Here is a 19593-nt window from a genome sequence, read left to right on the forward strand (position 1 = left end):
TATATATATATATATATATATATTTATCAAAAATGAAAATATTTTCGTTTAAAAAATATCCAAATGGTAGAAAATATATGAGAGAGATGTTGATGAATTTAGAAATAAATTAGTTTAATAGGATAAAAGCTATATTGAATGAAGTTACGATGACATACTAATAGACTTATTTGTTATCAAACTTTAGCACGTTTTAGAATTGATTCCAATCAAAGTTCAAGCTAAAGGAATGAGATTTTTCATTTTAAAGGAGAGTAGTAGTATCTAAAGTTTCGTAAAACGGAAGAACGTCTTAACGATGCGAAATCGATCGAACGTGTTTACAAAAGTCTCATTCCCATTTCAATATCCATTGCGAGGAACGTTGGCATTCAACTGGCAGGCAATTCTTGTTCCCCCTGTTGGATAATATCAAAGAATTGGTTACTTTCATAGGGTTTGCTCAATAGTTATCGAGTTTATCGCTTTGCTTTCTTTCTGACTGAGTTAACCGTTAAGTCGCGTTTCAAAGATGAACAATCTATCGAATATCTCGAACCAATATAGCTTTTTCTTTTATTTGTACGATATAACGAGCTTTCTCACAGTTACGCAACGTGTTCAATTTTTCGATTAGACATTAAGAGACAAGTAAATACAACTACAATATATATATATATATATATATATATGATCAAACTTCTTACTAATATTTATACATAATAATAATTTCAACTAGTAATCGAAACCCACGTGTGTGGGTTTGCAAAGTTTTCAGCCTAACATAGAAACAATTTTCTCTCGGTCAAACTCAGTTTCATTTTAAAAGAGAAGTAAAAGCTTTTTTAATTGAGACTCGAAACTTTTCAAAATTAATATATAATTATATAATTAAATATAAAAATTGATAAAAAATATACGATGTCGAAAGGGTAGAAATTTCCATAGGTATTTTATTATATGACGCGTTATACGAGGAATTTTCTATAAAAATAGTATTCAATAATATTTTGAACACGTTATAGAAATTCATACTGTGGAAACTCGCGTTATGCGATATTCCATTGTATATACCTAAGATTATTCGAAAATTCAACAGCAATTTAAACAAGTAAATAGATATCTAATATTCGGTAATTGTATGAAATGTATAGTTAAATAGATATTTATCGATTAGATCTGAATTCGCGAATACTTGCACATCGAATTAGATTCCAAGCTCAATTACAATCCTTACAGATGGGAATTTGATATGAAAACTGGAACCGAAAGTGGCTTGCTTCTCTACAACACTGGTCAATATGCGGATTACTTGGGGATCGAGTTATTCGAAGGAAAGATTCGACTGTTGATGAACAAAGGAAATGGTCCGACAGAATTAATACATGGCAATGTGGTGTCCGATGGTAAATGGCATCGTATTGTCGTCGACTTTAGTCCAAGTAGCATTGGCATAGCCGTCGATCGTGAAGAAAAGACGATAGCTTTGCCCTCCGGCGGCAATCGTTACCTGGACTTGACCGATACGCTCTATATCGGTGGTACGGAACTCAATAAACGTGCCAGAGCACTGGGTAAAGGGCTTAGTTCAGGTGATGTGAGTTATAAGGGTTGTCTCCGTAACATGATGCTGGACAACAAGGAACTCGGCTTACCTGATGTCAAGGTTAGTCAAGGTATAGTCGTAGGATGCGTTTGGGGATTTCCTTGCGTCGAAGCTGATCCATGCGTCAGTGATGCCCTTTGCGAACAACTGGGCGTTAATTCCTTCAAATGTACCTGCGATCAGCCTCTCTGTATCAAACCCAATTTCGCTGAGGACTACAAGGTTTGATAATCGTTTTGATAATGGTTCGCTCCGCCGATGGAATCCCATTTGATCTATTTGAATTTACTTTCAGGTTTATTCGAACGCTAACCTGCCCGTCAATTTGGAGATACTCTCTCTCTCACCACTTTCGGTATCAGAAGGTGAACACGTACTTGTTACGAGTGAAAATATCGGCATGGTCTTAGACATTGCCAAGTATGGTGTCGAAGAAGATGGCGTTCTTTTCAACTTGGTAACTCCGCCTACTTATGGAACTTTGGCTTTGGACTTATTAAATTCAAGAACCGAGCGTTCCTTCACTTTACAAGATATCAATCGTGACAAGGTAATATATTTGTCTTCGCTCTACAAAAAATGTCTAATAAATATTCTTCATTATATTCGCGATAATAATAAATTTAGTGAAGTAAAAGAAGTAAAAGATGTTGTTGGTAAAGTCATGCTTAGTCCCGATTCGTCATACGAGCAGCCTCTATAGATAGTACAGCTTGTAAAGACTAAGTTTAGAATGGTTGGGGCTGTGCTCGTGCTTGTTCTTCCTTGCTCTTGCTTGCTCCTGTTTGCTCTCTTCACTCCGCAAGCCACACTTAATTTATCCAACGACAGTAGCCTATTTATAAACACCGCCACCGCTCATTAATGTTTTTTCCCTTGGATTAAATCGAGTAGAGAGTCGCTTATCTCCAAAACGTTACTCTTCCTGATACTTACCCAAGTCTTCTTCCTCCTACAAGCTTTATTTAACTAGTCGATTACTTTGTAATCGTTTTATTTTTGCCTCGTTAATTCTCGAAATCGACGAGACGAGACGAGACGATATCCTGATCGTCATACCTAACCTTCCGTTATTAATTCTGATTAAAATCGAAGTAGTCTCTTAGCAAAACACACTCACAGGTTAATATATATTTATACATATACATAGAGTTCCTTGGATGATAGAATGGATTCTCCATTCTTGAAACAATCTCAAGTTCGTTGCACTTCGACTAACCGTAAATTACATGGTAATTTACGAATTACGTTAACAAAGAGAAAGAGAGTCCTTCCATCAAACATAGAAGCCACATATACCGCACATTACTATGGATAATTTCGAATTCTCTGCTTAAAATGAATTCATTGATATATCTAGTGCTTCGTTACCAACGAATTCTACTGTTCCCCTTTGTATAATTCATTGGTAATGATTTTCCGTGGAATCAATTATATGAAACAGAGTAAACGAGTTTTGTTTTAATTCGAGATTAAGTAGCGTACTACGAGTTAACTTTGAGTAGATAGCTAAATAACCGTACCGACGTGTAACACGATGAATTTACAGAAAATATATATTTCCAAACGTGTCCTCGAGTCAAGTTATTTCAGGGATATTGAATTTCAAAGAGAATTCAATAAAGTACAACACACTCTCGTATACGTTCGTTAGTTCGTTCGTTCATTCGTTTATTCGTCTGCAACTATACGCTGACTAGACATATGTTGACTATAACATACTATACTATTGTGTGAATAATTCCACTCGTGTAAACGGTGTAATAATTTGTTTTACGGAAGGATGCATGGTTAATAACAGTATGTATATACCTGTATGGTGGTTATCCTTATGACAGATACAGTACATGCACGATGGAAGCGAAACCACAGAAGATAGCATGATACTGGAACTGACGTTGGTGGCAGGAAGGGGATACACGCTTCCAGGATATCTCCGAGGAAGACTCAGGTTTCCTCTTCATGTCAATGTCACCCCTGTCAATGACCCGCCACTTTTAGAAATACCAACGGCAAAAGTGCTACGATTGGCTCAAGTAAGTATTTTATAGAAATATCTGAAATTCTTTTTCCTCATCCACGTTCTATTGTATTTTGTAATAACTAGATCGTTTATAATTAGAATTTTTTCTTATAAGAACATGTCAAATAAAATCTGTTAAAGTAACGTAGCTACTGATTATCTGTAATCATCACGATGGGATTAAGTTGTTAAGGATTTTTACTCGTCTCTCTCTCTCTCTCTATCTTTATCTCTATATGCATACAATTCTGCATATAATAACTCTCGTGGGTTAATCGGGGTCAAGCGAAGACTTTTTTGTTCCTCCTATCAGATCGTAGAGAACGTGACAATTATGCCGCAACGAGATCGATTTTCCTATAAGCTACTAAGCGGTAATAATAATATAGTATATATCATGTGGCTTTCAACGAAACGAAAATTTCGTATACTCTAATGTAAATCGTTTCTTACGATGATTATCAAACCTCGGTTCCTAAATTGGTTAGTTCGAAGCAAAAAAATAATGCACTTTTTATATCGTAGCATTTTTATTGTCCCTACGTTCGCCTTGGTCAAGCAATTAATCTTTTAACCGCTGCTTCTAACAGGGCACTAGAAAAACTTTAACAAAAGAATTAATTTGGGCCATTGACGCGGATACACCGTCGGAAACTTTGGTCTACACGGTCCTGCGCACTGACACGGATGCTGGACATATCGAAAGAATTACTTATCCTTCTAAGCCGATCGACACCTTCACCCAAGCTGAATTAATGCAAGGTCTGATCGCCTATGTTCACCGTGGCAATGGTAATCACTTTTATTTCTACCCATTATTTAGAATTTAAGCGAAACAATGCTAATTCTAGAATATCGATAAAATGCAAGTGTCAATAAATTTAGTTATTATCTCGTAGTAATATTCAAAAAAGTTCAAATACAATTTTTATATTTATAATTTTACTTAAAGTCCAAATAAATTGTTAAAAAAAAATTTTTACGATTACTCCAACTTTAAGCATAAAATCTATATCCTATATATATATTGCTTAAAAAAAACTATACCTTATTAGTAACTCTAATACAATTATGATGAACGTAAATATCCAAAAATCTGCTCGGTAATTAAATTCATAAGGAAGCCCCTGCAATAATCTATCATATATCTTCCAACGTTAATAAAGATAAATAAGATCGACGTTTAATTGGATTTTTGAAAACACTTTCAGCGAAATCAAATGCTATGCTGGGTTTGCAAGTGAGCGATGGAATTGAAAGCAGTCAACCAGCATACCTACGAGTCTCTGCTTACCAACTACAGATTAAACTTCTGCATAATACTGGATTGGTCGTAGTGCATCGATCCTTCTCTTATTTAACGCCAGCAAATTTATCATTTATAACGAATTCTGACGACGATACGATAGAAATACGTTATGATATCAGTACGTCACCTCAATATGGTACGTTGCAAACGTTGAAAGACGTTTCAAGCAGCTGGCAAAACGCTGATCATTTCACGAGTCATGACGTGAATTCCCATATGGTTCGTTACCTTCATAATATCGGTAGTCCAGCGCAAGACGAATTCAAATTTCAAGCTAGCGTTCGCGATATTAAAACGCAACAGATATTTGATTTTCGTATTACCTTTATCGATCTCGAATTGAAAGAAGTGAAAAAGATTCCAGTGAATTTTACGAATACCGCGGAGGTCATCCTAACTGGACAAAACGTGAAATATCAAACTAATCCATTGATCACATCGCCGAACAAAATATTATTTACCTTAAGCAGAGGACCAAGATACGGAGAGTTGCTGGTAACTAGACGAAAAATAAACCCTGGTGATAGTTTCACGCAAGAGGACATAGATACGAGTAGAGTACGATATCGTTTGTACAGAAGAGCCTACTCTATTATTCACGACGAATTAGCGTTTAGGGTAAGTGCGCCACAATGCATCGACATACTTTCAACGTTATCCCTGAACCATCATTTGGCGAAGAACAGCAAGGCCGTTGAAGGAACGGAGACTTTGAAGATCGAAGAAGGCTCTAAAGTAGCTTTAAAAATGATACGTACTAATACCATGGATTATGGTGTATCCTCCTTGATTTATAATCTCACGATAAATCCACGTCACGGTTTGCTGGTTGTACAAAATCGTACGAAATCATTAATCCGAAGCAACGCCGTTTACTTCACCTCGGAAGAATTGCTTTCTCAATCGGTTTATTATATCCACGATGATTCCGAGACAAGGGAAGACTCCTTCGAATATATCGGCATTGCCTTGGATTCCGTAGACTTTATGTACGTTGGACGTTTTCGTATTGAAGTTATCATGAAGAACGACAATCCTCCAGAACGAACAGTCCATAAAACCTTTCACGTGGTATCCAAGGGTGAAAAATTAATAACTAACAAGGATCTTGCCTATGTCGATAAAGATATTAATACTAAACCAAGTGATATCAAATACACGCGTAAAGATAACGGAAAGAGCGGCATATATAGAATAACCGATCCCTCCGTCCAGATTCGTGAATTTACTCAAAAGAATATTGATGACGAAAAAATACTCTTTCGACATTACGGTGATGACTGTGAAAAAATCGAGTACAATGTCAGCGATGGCCACTTTCATACTGATGGTATCCTAGAAATCGAAGCAAGTCCACCGTATATTAGATTGAAAGAAAGTAATGGATCAATCGTTCAGTTTAACAAAACCGTGGTATTTCAATCAAAGGAATTAGAGATCGAGACGAATGTTTATATGCTTGAGAAAGAAGTTAAATATACGATCTGGGATAAACCTAAATATGGAATATTATTAAAACACGCGAAGGAGACTAGCGCATTTACCGGAGAAGATCTGATTCATAGTTCAATATCCTATCGACACCTGGGCTCGTCGTTGAATAAGGACGACTTTAAGTTCAAAATTTCAGCTAAGGGTGCTGAAACCGAAGGCATCTTTACGATCAAAGTTTACCCAGCGAGTTATTGGGAAGCCATGACGGTTCTGAATAACAAAACGATCTTTGTCGAGGAGTCAACGAGTCTTTTGATAAATAGAAAAAGCTTAGAGATAATGCATCCGAAAATTTCATCTTCGGAAATAATTTATTTCCTAAGAGATTGGCCACAAAATGGTTATTTGGAAATTCAAAGTCACGATGAACATACCGAGGAAAGTAAGGAGGAATATGTTGGTAATTGGGTCAAACAATTTGATCAAGCGCTCATAAACGACGGTCGTCTGTTTTATGTTCAATCTGTGATGAATCAAACGAATGATAAGTTTGTGGTCGATGTTACAAATGGAATCATGTGGATGTACGGTCTCAGCGTGAACTTTATTATAGTTCCCGATAAACTCTACGTCGAGGCCAAGAATCTAAATGTAATTGAAGGTAAAAGCGTGATTCTCGATGAAACTGATTTTATCGTGATAACTTCGTATTATGCCGGTAAGGTAACAGATTATCGAATAATTGAGAAACCAAAGCATGGCGTTGTTATCGATTCTACGAGAAACTCCCAAGTGAAAAAATTTCCGCAAAAACATTTAAATGGTGGTATGATATTGTACAAGCACAATGGCGATGAGTTTTCTAAAGATTCCTTCAAAATGGTCGTCATTGCTGGAGATAAGATCAGTGAACCCTTTGACATTTGGATCGTAGTCCAGCCTATCAACGATGAAGTACCTGTCCTCGTGAATAAAACTAAATTGAACGTTTGGCAAGGTGGTTCAGTCGTCTTGATGCCTTCTTATTTGGCTGCAGCAGACAATGACACTGTTCCAAGCGAGATAACGTTTAATCTAACCAGTATGAAAAATGGATACATTTCTGTCCTAGGATCTGGAGTTGAGATTTATAATTTTACTCAACAACAAATCGACGAATCCAAAATCGTTTTTACACATACCAGTAAGTATTAATAATATATTGTATGATATAATACTATTTTAATCGATAAATATTCTTTTAGATGGTTCCGAAGCAGAATTTAGTTTTGTGTTGAACGATGGTATACATACGACAGAAGCGTACAATATATCGATTGTGGCAAAACCAGTACGATTAACCGTGGAACAAAATGTCCCGTTAAATGTCTTTCCCTTAACAAGAAAAGTTATTTCGAACAAGCTTTTGTTAATAAGGTGTTCGGACAAAGCTAGAGAAATAAAGTACAGTGTTAGAAACGGTCCACACTTGGGAAAGATCATTATGGAAACTGGCGAAGGTATATGGCTCGAAGTCGATCGATTTACCCAGAAAGACATAAACGACAGCAAAGTCTTTTATGAGCATAGAATACGGTTCATGGATTTAGCGGCCAACGACTCGTTCACGTTCGATATCGAAGCCCATTATACTAGATCTATAACGAATCAGGTACCGACGAAAACAAAAACGTATTTTCAAAACGAATAACATGAAATATTAATCCAATCGAATTTGCTTGTAGGTTTTTCACATAGACATCTCTGTCTCGAGTGGTGGCTTGGATAGATACGTTTCTGCTAAAACTGTCAGAGTCGAAGAAGGTGGTTCTGCTCAAGTTATTATGAACATCAGTGGAATCATAAGTTTCCTTCAAACTAACGCTGGGATCAATAAACCTGCTGTATTGTCAAGACTAGTCAATCAACCGAGTCATGGTCATGTGATGTTGCTCCCCGATCTCAACGTAACCACTTTCACCCAACCCCAAATCGAAGGTGGAAAAATCGCATATTATCATGATCATTCGGATACATTGGAGGATCGAATATTCTTTTCATTGTATTTGACACCTGGACACGTTTTATTATGTAATACCAGTATATCGGTTATAATTGAACCAATTAATGACGAACCATTCAAACTCATTACCAACGCACCTTACATAACTGTCGTTCAGAATCAAAATCAAACTATTACACGGGACAATCTATTAACGGTCGACCCTGATACTCCAGCTGAAGAGATCATTTATGATGTCATATCAGGACCTACTTTTGGTAGATTATTACTCTTACCTTTCGATCAAAACAGTTCGGAAGTAAAACAAGTGAATAAATTTTCACAACTCGACGTGGATTCTAACAGGTTGGTTTACGAGCACAATGGTCCTTTGCAAGCTGCCTCCTTTTATTTTAGAGTCTGGGATGGTCGTTTCAATCCTACCTACACGGTTTTCAACGTCCACGTTTTGGCAATTCGTTTGAACGTGACGGTACCAAGCCCAGTGAAGTTGCAGCAAGGCTCGAACGTAGCGTCAATATCGGAAGAAAACGTCAAACTCGACACGAATGCAAGACAGGATTTAGTAAGTTACGAAGTGACGAACAATCCGAAGCATGGTGTACTTTATGTAAGGGACGCTGCTGCTACGAATTTTAAACAGACAGACTTATTATCCGAGAGTGTGATGTTTTTACAAACGGACATGACAGTTTCCAATGATAGTTTGGAATTGTCAGCTCGTTTAAGCGGTTTCGAACAACAACATATTCGCGTTAAGATCAGGGTGGTCCCCTTGATGATAATGAACCCAATGATAGCATTGATGGGAGAGAAAAATCAGATAACTTTGCAACATATGGATGCAACACCTTTGGCAAAACTCACTAGTAGCAATCCAGTTTATACCATTATCAGAAAACCTAAGTACGGCAAGATCAAGAGAATCATCAGAAGTTCTTCGACATCGGGAGAAAAAAGGGGAACGCGCGAAAGAGAGATCGGAAGATTTACTCATCAAGAGATTGTGTCTGGTGTAATATATCTTGTCTGTAAAAAAATACCAAGTATGGAATACGAAGGATTAAGTGACAGTTTCGCATTTATACTAGCGGCCTCGATATTTCAGCCGGCAGCTGGTGAATTTGAGATACGCGTTAAATTCGACATGGACGATTACAACAGTACATTGGCAGGTCCTATGGACCCTATCGGTCACGAGGGTGAAATGGCAATCGCGCCCAACATGAGCAACGATTATTTGCTCATTCTAGGCATGTTGCTTGGTGCTTTTCTCTTAAGTATCGTAGTGATAATTACGATCAGATGTAGACATAATCGATACAAACGTACCGAAGAAGACAAGCCTGAGACAACACCTTCGGTTGGCGTGATGCCTTTACCTAGGCCTCCTGATCATCTGATGCCAACAACACCGCATCTCAAACGTTTCGCTAACGAACACGGAACGATAACATCCAGCACACCACTACCAGTTTTACCAAGCATGACTTCAACCTTACCACAATGCAAAGTAATACCTTTGAACCCTCTGGAAAGTATAACAGGTTCAGAAGTAGACGTATCTGCGAGGTATCCTTATGGGGTTGCGGATGGTGACGAATGGAGTAGCTTTGATACTTCGGATCTACCCTGTCAATCGGCCACTACACAAAGAACCAACAATCCTTTACTGAGGAGAAATCAGTATTGGGTCTAGCAGGAGGAGTTGCCTTCGGGCCGTAAACGAAACAAGCTGTAGCGCTTCCAAATACTCGCTTAGAAGACTGTTTTTCTTACAAAAATGTTGGGATGATTATTCCATATTATTGTCTCAGCGTGCCTAAAAGGAAAGTTACTCGATAATACCGTGTATATACATAATATGGTATACATAATACATGATGGATACGTAAAAATGAAGATATTCTCTCTTCTTTTAAATCGATAATTAATATGAGACTTTCCTAATGGCAGAACGAGTATGTATGTATGTAATAGATTGCGTATATAGCTCTAATTACGATAGATACGACGAAACGGACTATATCTCATCTATCTTATTTCTTGCCTAAGAAAAAAGACCCTATTGTCGTCCGTGATTACATATAATTGTCACTACGAAGGACTCGATGTGCCTAAATGAGAAATCGACTTTTTACCGAAACCTGTTAGTAAACCTAAATACAATTTTGCTAATATATGCCTTCGGTCAAAGGAAAAGTTTCATGCGAAGATCTTCGGCCTTACTTATCGTCGCTACTTTGAATCATCCCCGTCTACCTCGGCCATTATCCGATTTGAACACCGACAAACTTTGTCATTTGTTTCTTTACATCTTCGAGAGAGATGAGACATTTTTAAATGTAATATATAATACATAGAGACATTGATCGTTTGACACAGAAGATTTTATTCGTCGCAGAAGAGAAAGTATACGTAATGTACTTAAAGAACTCTGTGTATCAGTTTGGCGAATTGTTGGGATACGAGGGCCAAATTATTATCAAAGACTGACACCGAGATTTATTAGGATGTTATTGTTCGCAATACCTGTACATAAAAATAAATATACTCAGTGAGAAAGAAAGAGAGAGAGAGAGAGAGAGAGAGTGAGTGAAAGAGAAAGAGAAAAAGAGAGAGAGAGAGAGAGAGAGAGAGAGAGAGAGAACAAAAAACGCATGTAAAATATGCATTATCCGTCGTCCATTTTTAAAACTAGACGGACCTATCCGCAGGCTACTTTGAAAGAATTTTGTGAACCCATAAAATTATACAACGTACCTTGGGACATGAGAGAATCTTCGAAATCTCGCGTTATGCACATATCTTTTACACACTGCACTATTTTGTAAATTCAAATTTTTTACTTGCGTTTCATCACATTCGAAAAATAGAAAACAATATTTATAATCTTTAAAATAAATAAATAAATAATAATAATAATAATAATAATAATAATAATAATAATAATAATAATAAATAGAAAAGAAAAGAAATTAATTGAAAATTTGTAAAATTATCGATTAAACGAAGAAATAGAAAAGAAAACATATTGGTTACTATAGTGATGATTTTTCGTAGAAATTTAATACAGATTAGGTCTCTTATCAATTAGATGATACCATGAATTATTTATTTATCGTACTACGAAAATTATAGTTGATAAATCTGAAATTTATAATGATTTGTAAAATTTAACTGATTATGAGAAGGAAGAATGTTAAATTACGTTCTGTTTACGTATACATAAAAATCTTATCCAATATGATAAAGAAAATAATGAATGATATAGAAAGTTAAAGTGAATCTTATGCGTATTTCAGTATTATATTATATAATATCATAAATTTATCAATGTTAATCGGAAATTAAGAAGCTAATATCGTACGTGTTTTTATTCGAAGAATTAAAACATTACGTTGGCAGGCCTTCAGACGAATTTGACGGTGACCTTAATTAAACGACGACTTTGATAATGGACCCTTAGGGATGATTGTACGATTCGTAAGATGCTCTAATGTGAATGTTAATAATAGAAATTAATCATTATCGTAATATGTATTTACGTGGCGAATACTGTTTTCGCTAATTTAATAGCATATACAATAACATCATTTCTATCGAGAATTATCCGATAAGAATAAGAATTTAATGAATATGCTATAATATGTAAATGGAAAACAGTTAGGCTTTTTTACATCCAATAAGTGAACCGATCCGAGTGCCAAACTTCTATATTAATCTTGTAATATATAAATAGTTTATTCATAGAACTGTATTTTCCCTGCTGACTGAATGCATAACTCTTGTAATTCTAATAAAATGAATGTGCGATGTTAATTATTACATGATAGTAAATACGCATATATATATATATATATGTATATATGTGCGTGTAAGTTGTTACGTCTCATTATATGACGTCATTTTACTTGTTTTTTTATGATAACGATAAAGAATAGAAGAGAAAAATGTTGGAAAAATGTGATTTATATATATATATATTATATTTGTTTTTATAAAATTGAAAAACTCATTCGATAAATGCGCCGAAGGAAAGAACAAATGACGCGCCATCTATAAAATCAATTACGTTTCTGAATTCGTATCCAGTTAGATGTAAGGTGGCATGACAGAAGCTCGGTACTTTTCAACATGGCTTCGTTTGTGCGGTGAGTTGATTATTTTTTAGCCATTTAACCTTCACATAAAAGCTTATCGATTCGTCTACGATAAAAGAAAATTTTATTAGATAAATCCATTCAAGATAGGACCATCAAATATCGATTAAATTATTACTTCTAATTAAACGATTTTATTTAACACAATCGGTATAACGTAACAATGATCAAGCTGACGTGTCATTCATATTTATTTCTCGTTATTAATTACTGTATTTTTACATACCGGCTATTATTAAATTCGACATTTTATATAATAGAAAAAAAAGGATATCATTTAATATTATTCGTACATTATCTTTATGCATTCGATAATAATCGATAGTACTAACGTTACTTCTTCGAGCACTCTAATTATGGCGATAATGTCGTAGTTTAAGTCTTGTCTTTTTTTTTTCTTTCTTTTTCTTTTTTTTTCCTTGTTTATTTCTACAAAGGCAAAATAAATATGGAAAGTTTCAAATATTTTCTTTCTTTCTTAAAGTAGATTAAGTTTAAGAATTTATAAGATTACATTAATTTGGAATTATTTCTTATTTCAGACTGGGAATATTTTTTGTGCTAGCACTTTGCCCATTTATTATTAATGCAGTCAATAGAGATGCTTTTAAAACATGCGGACAAAGCAGTTTCTGTCGGTAAATATTAACGTTTAATTTAATCTTTGATCATTTATAGTATTATTATATATTTTCTATATTCTTTCTTTTCATATTTTTATCAATATTTTATTTGTCCCCTTATATAGGCGTTGCAAAAAAGTTGAACCAGGAAAAACACCGTATCAGTTAGAACCGAATACAATTGCACACAATGAATCGACGCTAACAGTAGATTTATTTAATAGAGATACTGGTGTATTTTATCTTTTAAAACTTACTGTACTTAAAGATCATACGTTCAGACTTCACATTAATGAAAAAAATCCATTACATCCACGATATGAAGTCGAACATTCTTTGCAAGATCAGCCACAAACATCGACGGTGGATAGCGTTGAAAAAACTGCAGAATACATATCTGTCACCAATGGAGAGAACAAAGCTGTTTTAAATATCAATCCTTTTAGAGTAGATTTATATTATCAAGATGTATTAGTCATTTCAGCTAATGCTCGTGGTCTAATGAGATTTGAGCATCTTCGAAATAAACCACAAAGGTATACATCATATATGAAAAGAATATATGTTATTTAAATCAAAAAAGAGATACGAAAATATAATCTTTCATTGATTTTTTTTAGCAAATCAGATCAAGAAGAGAAAGAAGAAAATATTCAAACTGAAGATAAACAGCAATCGCAACAATTTCCTGGTGACGGTGCTGATAACGATCCTGGTGCTTGGGAAGAAAATTTTAAAAACCATCATGACTCTAAACCCTATGGACCTGAAGCAGTAGCTTTAGACTTTAGTTTTCCAGGAGCAGAACAAGCTTATGGTATACCGGAACATGCAGATTCTTTTGCTTTAAAATCTACTAAACAACTAGAGCCATATAGGCTATATAATTTAGACGTATTTGAATATGAGATAAATGAACGAATGTCATTATATGGAGCAATTCCAGTTCTTTATGCGCATGGGTACGTGTAATTATTTTCAAAATTCAAATAGATATAATACCATATATATATACAATACTAACTTAACATTTTATTTTATAGTAAAGACAAAACAACAGGTATCTTTTGGCATAATGCAGCAGAAACATGGATTGATGTTTTATCGAGTGCTGACAATAATGTTGTAGAAAGTTTGGTTAATTTTGTTTCGGGTTCTACAAAGAAATCGCAAGTTGATGTTCACTTCATGTCTGAATCTGGAATTATTGATGTATTCTTCATGTTAGGACCTAAACCTTTGGATGTATTTAGACAATTCACTGTTTTAACTGGTACAGCACCCTTACCGCAGGTATACATTATTTACGTATATTAAAATGCAAACGCCAGTTGTCTATATAGATATGATTTCTATCAAGGTGATTCAAAAACTAATTTACATTGCAGATGTTTGCATTGGGCTATCATCAATCACGTTGGAATTATAATGATCAAGATGATGTAGCTCAAATTGCCAATGGCTTCGATGAGCACGATGTCCCAATGGATACAATGTGGCTTGATATCGAATATACAGATAATAAAAAATATTTTACATGGGATTCACGTAAATTTCCAAATCCTCTTGAAATGGTTCAAAATTTAACGGATAAAGGGAGAAAATTAGTTGTCATTATTGATCCACACATCAAAAGAGATCCAAATTATTTCTTACATAACGATGCTACTAGTATGGGATATTACATTAAAACTAAAGATGGAAAAGATTATGAAGGTTGGTGCTGGCCAGGGTCATCATCGTACTTAGATTTCTTTGATCCAAAAGTTCGAGAATATTATATTGGTCAATACAGTTTAGATAAATTTCATGGTACTACAAACAATGTACATATCTGGAATGACATGAATGAACCGAGTGTTTTTAATGGTCCAGAAGTAACTTTACCTAAAGATGTTCTACATTATGGCGGTTGGGAACATAGAGATGTTCATAATATCAATGGTCTTCTTTATACACTTTCCACTTATGAAGCTCTTTTTAGAAGATCAGGAGGATCCTTAAGACCTTTTATTTTAACAAGATCTTTCTTTGCTGGATCACAACGTTATGCTGCAATGTGGACTGGTGATAATATGGGAGATTGGGAAAATCTTCGTATAAGTTACCCAATGTGTCTTTCTGCATCTGTTTCTGGCATGTCATTCTGTGGTGCCGATGTTGGTGGATTCTTTAAAAATCCAGACAGAGAACTATTTATCAGATGGAATCAAGCTGGCGCTTGGCTACCTTTCTTCCGTCAACATTCACACATCGAGACTAAAAGACGTGAACCATGGACATTTAATGATGAAACTACACAAATAGTAAGAGAATCATTTAGAGTTAGATATTCCTACTTGCCATTATGGTATACATTGTTTAGAGAACATGAAATAAAAGGCACACCTGTAATACTACCAATATGGGCACATTATCCAACGGAAACACAAACTTATACAATCGACGATCACATACTCGTTGGAGATTCCATTCTTGTACGCCCAGTATTTCAACCTTCTGCTACAGAAGTTAATGTATACTTCCCAGGGGAAGGTAAGGTGACCTGGTATGATATCGATACCATGCAACCATATACGCAAGCTGGATCAAACAATATTCAAGTAACTATTCACAAGATTCCTGTATTCCAAAGAAGTGGTTCAATCATTCCGCGTAAAATGAGAATACGTCGTAGCACAGTTGCAATGAGAAATGATCCATATACTTTAATTGTTATTGCTGATAGTAATGGCAATGCCAGTGGTAATCTGTATATTGATGATGAAAGCAGCTTTGAATATCGTCATGGAAAATACCTTTATTTAAAACTTAACTTTGATGGAACTAAATTAACTTCAACATTTATTGATAAGTTAGCTTCATATGAAACTAAAAGCTGGTTGGAAAGAGTAGATATAGCAAATCCTCCTAAAGGAATTAAATCTGCTCAGCTTGTATCGCGCAGTAAGTATTAAAATATAGATTGAATTCATTTTAAAAAGTTAAAAAGAAAGATAATTATAATTTCTTCATTTTATTACAGGTTCAAGAACAATAACATTAGAAACTAAATATAATCCCAATAACAATGTACTAACATTGCGTAAGCCAGGTGTAAATATGAGCGAAGAGTGGACTATTGAATTAATTCGTTAAACCAATGGTTATTCTCATATCAAATCAGAAATTATACAGCAAAATCAATTTTTTCATGGTAATATCAATCCTTCAGCCATCTGTGATCCAGAAAGTAATGTATGTTAAAGTAAATACAAATGCAATTTAGTTGTTATAATAGAAAAAATGCATTTGTTACCTGAACAAATTTTTTTGTGTAACATAACACTATGCAATCAAGCAGCATAAATTAATATTATGTATGTGGTATCTTTCTTTGTATCGCATGCATGAAGTTTTTTAGAAAAATAAATAAATGTTAATGAAACAATGTGAACTATTATTTAATGAAAAATATAACAATTTATGTACAATTGAAGATTTTTTTTTTGTGAAATGCAAAATTCCAATATAAATTATATTTAGTTCACAAAAATCATTTATTTAGTTATGTCCGTTCCGTCGGTGCTTGCTTATGAGCTAGATACAAAAACACTATAGATGATAGCGCAGATACCAAAAAAATGACATCAAACCATCTGTGATAGAAATTAAACTGAAGTTCACCCAAAACTTGTGTTATAATTATTCTGTATTCAGCAGGCATATTCATGCGCATAAGTAATACAGATGACACAAAATACATTCCCTAGAATAGAGGAAAATAAAATTACATAAACTGCCTTCGCATTGCAACAAAACAATTGTAAGAAAAAGTCATATATAAAGGAATAAAAAAAAAGAACAAATCTTACCATTATTTGTGCAAGTATAAGTACAATAATATTTGAGGATTTGCTGCTTGATATAGCATAGAAGAACTGAAATATGAACATGAAATTACATTTGTGGTAAGCATTTTTTTGTTATGAAGACTGATAATAAAAAATTAGTCGTATATCACAAAAATTGTAAATCATGTTCTTCACTTTTACTCAAATAATATACAATTTTGCATATATCAGTCAATCAGTTAAATGTGAAAATCAAATGATACTACAATAAGGAACTAATATTCTTAAAAATATATAAATAAAGAGATTGATTGACATAAATTGATTGAATAACTGTACATATTATTATTTGTGAAATTTATATCGTACCTTTGTAAGAGTTAATAACAATCCACGGATAGAAGTCAAAACGATGCATCCAACTAAATAGAATGATATATGTTGTGACCAAAATGTAACATCTATATCAAAACCCATCCAATGAACAGCTATTTCAATTCCTCTGGTAACAGGATCTTTTTTACCAACGCGATCAAAGACTATATTAATTGTGGACTGCAAAACGAAATGTAATTTAATATTTCATCGTTTATCAAATATTATTGTTTGTAATTTTGTTGATGTTAAAGTATACTAACTATAAATATTTTCCAAATGCAATATATTGAAAAAAAGTAGCCAAGGAAATTGAAATATTTTCCTTGCCACGTAGCTGCCCATTCTAAACGCTCTCTAGCATTTTGAATATCGTGTGCTTCTAGAAATAATTGTCTACATAATTCTTCTAATGCTATAACTTCTATTTGTAATTGTTTTATAGCTGAAAATTAACACAGTAAATATTAAATGTTGATAATCATATGTGTTATTTGATTTGTTATTATAAAATGTTAATACAATACACACTTTCTTGATTCCCTTTTGTACCACCTAAAGGACCTAACATTCCCCAAAGTCGTGAACGAGCTTCGCTTTGTCCAACCACTTCACCTTTTTTAGCAAGTGCTATTCTTTTTTTCTTAACTATGATCATATCCATTGTTTGTAACAATCGTTTTTCTATAGCTTGTACGTCAGCGTAAGACACAGGCCGCATAAAATAGGCCATAGAGGAATATGGATAATTTACAGCACCAAAACCAGATAAAAGTGCCATAACAGTAACTCCTATAACGCCTATTCGGCTTACACCTTGCTCTATTGATAACAATCCTTTCTTTGGACTCAATATTGGAAAAGGGTCACCAATTTTCCAAAATAAGTAGAGGTAAAAAAGATATACTATGATTGTAAGTGGCCTTATCCAATTCAGTCTTACTATACCAAAATTAAATTAATTAAAAAATATATAAATAACATAAGTGTATAGGAAAAAAAGTACATACCAAATCTAATGTTACTGATAATAAAATATGCTATATAAAATGGTATAAGAACTATTACCATAAATAAAAGCATATATAGCCCAACATTCCAATGAAAATATCTAGAACTGATGACAAACAATTATGTTTAACAATGCTTTTCTTTTTTACTTATTTTAATATTTATTAACATTTTCTTACCTTGAGTCAAGAACCCGAATTATTTCAAAAATTATAAGTTCAAACATAGTACATGATAAGGAAAATGTTGTAGAAAATATTAACTGTACTAATCTGTGGTGTACTTCATAATCACGAAATAATTTTTTTACAAAAAATATCCATCCTCCTAAGAAAAATATTACCTGCAATATAAGCAAAAAAAAAATCAAAATAATTGGATGTGATACTCATATATTAATAATCAAGATTTTGACCAAATGAATGTTTGAATTACACAAAAATTTATTGAATCATAAAAGAAAATACGAAAAAGTCATGCCATAGTATATTTATTGTAATAATATACTTGTCATTACAATGAAAAATATATGAAATATAAATGTAAGATTACTTTAATATGATTAAATAACACTTATCAACGTACAATATTTATAGATATTTACACGGTTCAAAAGTATTTGGAAAAAAAGATAAAAGTAGACGTGAGACCAAATGTAACATAAATATCTTCATATTTAAATATATATTCATATTTCAATAAATATTTTTTAAATTGTTTAATAATAAATTGTTGTTTCTATCATTCGTAGCATAAAACTTTTAGAAAATGAATAATTCAACTTTCAAAAAAAAAGAATGTGTTGACTGATTACTACATATATGCAACTTAACCCTCTTTTTTCATAATGCAATGTCAATGGTTCATTAGAACTATAAATGGGTTTCCACCTGTGTAATAAGGATCACAAAAGTATCCTCCAAAAAACCCATGTTTTAATAACATAAAGTACACTTTGCATTGCAAAGTAACAGCTCCTTATTCTTGCTACTTTTAATTTGACAGGACGCAGATAATACGTCCACTGCTCACATGCAGGCGTGGCAACCCGGTTGTAAACTTAAATATCGAAAATAATCGTTTTAATCGACCAACTCGATTTATCGATTATATAGATTTCAAATGAATAATAGCAATATTGCTCTAAAGAAAATAAATAATTTTTCTCCAGACAATATGTTTAAAATCGTATTCAAATATTTGAAAGGAGAAAATTGCTCTATTGCAAAAGAGCT

The 19593-nt window shown here is 33.7% G+C and overlaps 3 protein-coding genes across 23 annotated transcripts in view; 2 read left to right on the forward strand and 1 right to left on the reverse strand.

The window, feature by feature from the left end:
• The window catches only part of LOC106786030 (chondroitin sulfate proteoglycan 4), a 71085-nt gene extending 59828 nt beyond the window's left edge, over positions 1 to 11257 (forward strand). For 19 of the 20 annotated variants that reach the window (XM_014747003.1, XM_014747004.1, XM_014746996.1 and 16 more), the window contains 7 exons: positions 1219 to 1807; positions 1881 to 2135; positions 3424 to 3621; positions 4199 to 4400; positions 4820 to 7534; positions 7596 to 8002; positions 8076 to 10052. In XM_014747003.1, coding sequence (XP_014602489.1) covers positions 1219 to 1807; positions 1881 to 2135; positions 3424 to 3621; positions 4199 to 4400; positions 4820 to 7534; positions 7596 to 8002; positions 8076 to 10052 — 6343 coding nt within the window. Of the gene's footprint in view, positions 1 to 1218; positions 1808 to 1880; positions 2136 to 3423; positions 3622 to 4198; positions 4401 to 4819; positions 7535 to 7595; positions 8003 to 8075 lie in introns of all 20 variants that reach the window. The other variant, XM_014747007.1, reaches the window with a different exon arrangement.
• Positions 11258 to 12405: 1148 nt separating this feature from the next.
• Positions 12406 to 16609, forward strand: LOC106786026 (neutral alpha-glucosidase AB). The gene is made up of 7 exons (XM_014746979.1): positions 12406 to 12507; positions 13059 to 13154; positions 13265 to 13675; positions 13760 to 14101; positions 14183 to 14432; positions 14528 to 16085; positions 16165 to 16609. The coding sequence occupies exons 1-7, from the start codon at positions 12491 to 12493 to the stop codon at positions 16275 to 16277; spliced, it is 2787 nt and encodes a 928-aa protein (XP_014602465.1). The 5' UTR covers positions 12406 to 12490; the 3' UTR covers positions 16278 to 16609.
• LOC106786027 (Golgi pH regulator) lies at positions 16326 to 19485 on the reverse strand. 2 transcript variants are annotated; one of them, XM_014746980.1, is made up of 8 exons: positions 19249 to 19485; positions 18538 to 18701; positions 18358 to 18464; positions 17879 to 18289; positions 17611 to 17792; positions 17342 to 17527; positions 16994 to 17059; positions 16326 to 16887 (listed from the first exon to the last, which is right to left on the reverse strand). In XM_014746980.1, exons 1-8 carry the CDS (start codon positions 19288 to 19290, stop codon positions 16687 to 16689), a joined length of 1359 nt encoding a protein of 452 aa, XP_014602466.1. In that variant the 5' UTR covers positions 19291 to 19485; the 3' UTR covers positions 16326 to 16686. The 2 variants fall into 2 exon arrangements, with proteins under 2 accessions (XP_014602466.1, XP_014602467.1); XM_014746981.1 differs by having other exon boundaries at positions 19192 to 19482.
• Positions 19486 to 19593: the final 108 nt, after the last annotated feature.

This window comes from Polistes canadensis, unplaced genomic scaffold, assembly GCF_001313835.1.
Source record: "Polistes canadensis isolate GaletaPanama2010 unplaced genomic scaffold, ASM131383v1 scaffold_63, whole genome shotgun sequence".
In the NCBI taxonomy this organism is placed as follows: Eukaryota; Metazoa; Arthropoda; class Insecta; order Hymenoptera; family Vespidae; genus Polistes; species Polistes canadensis.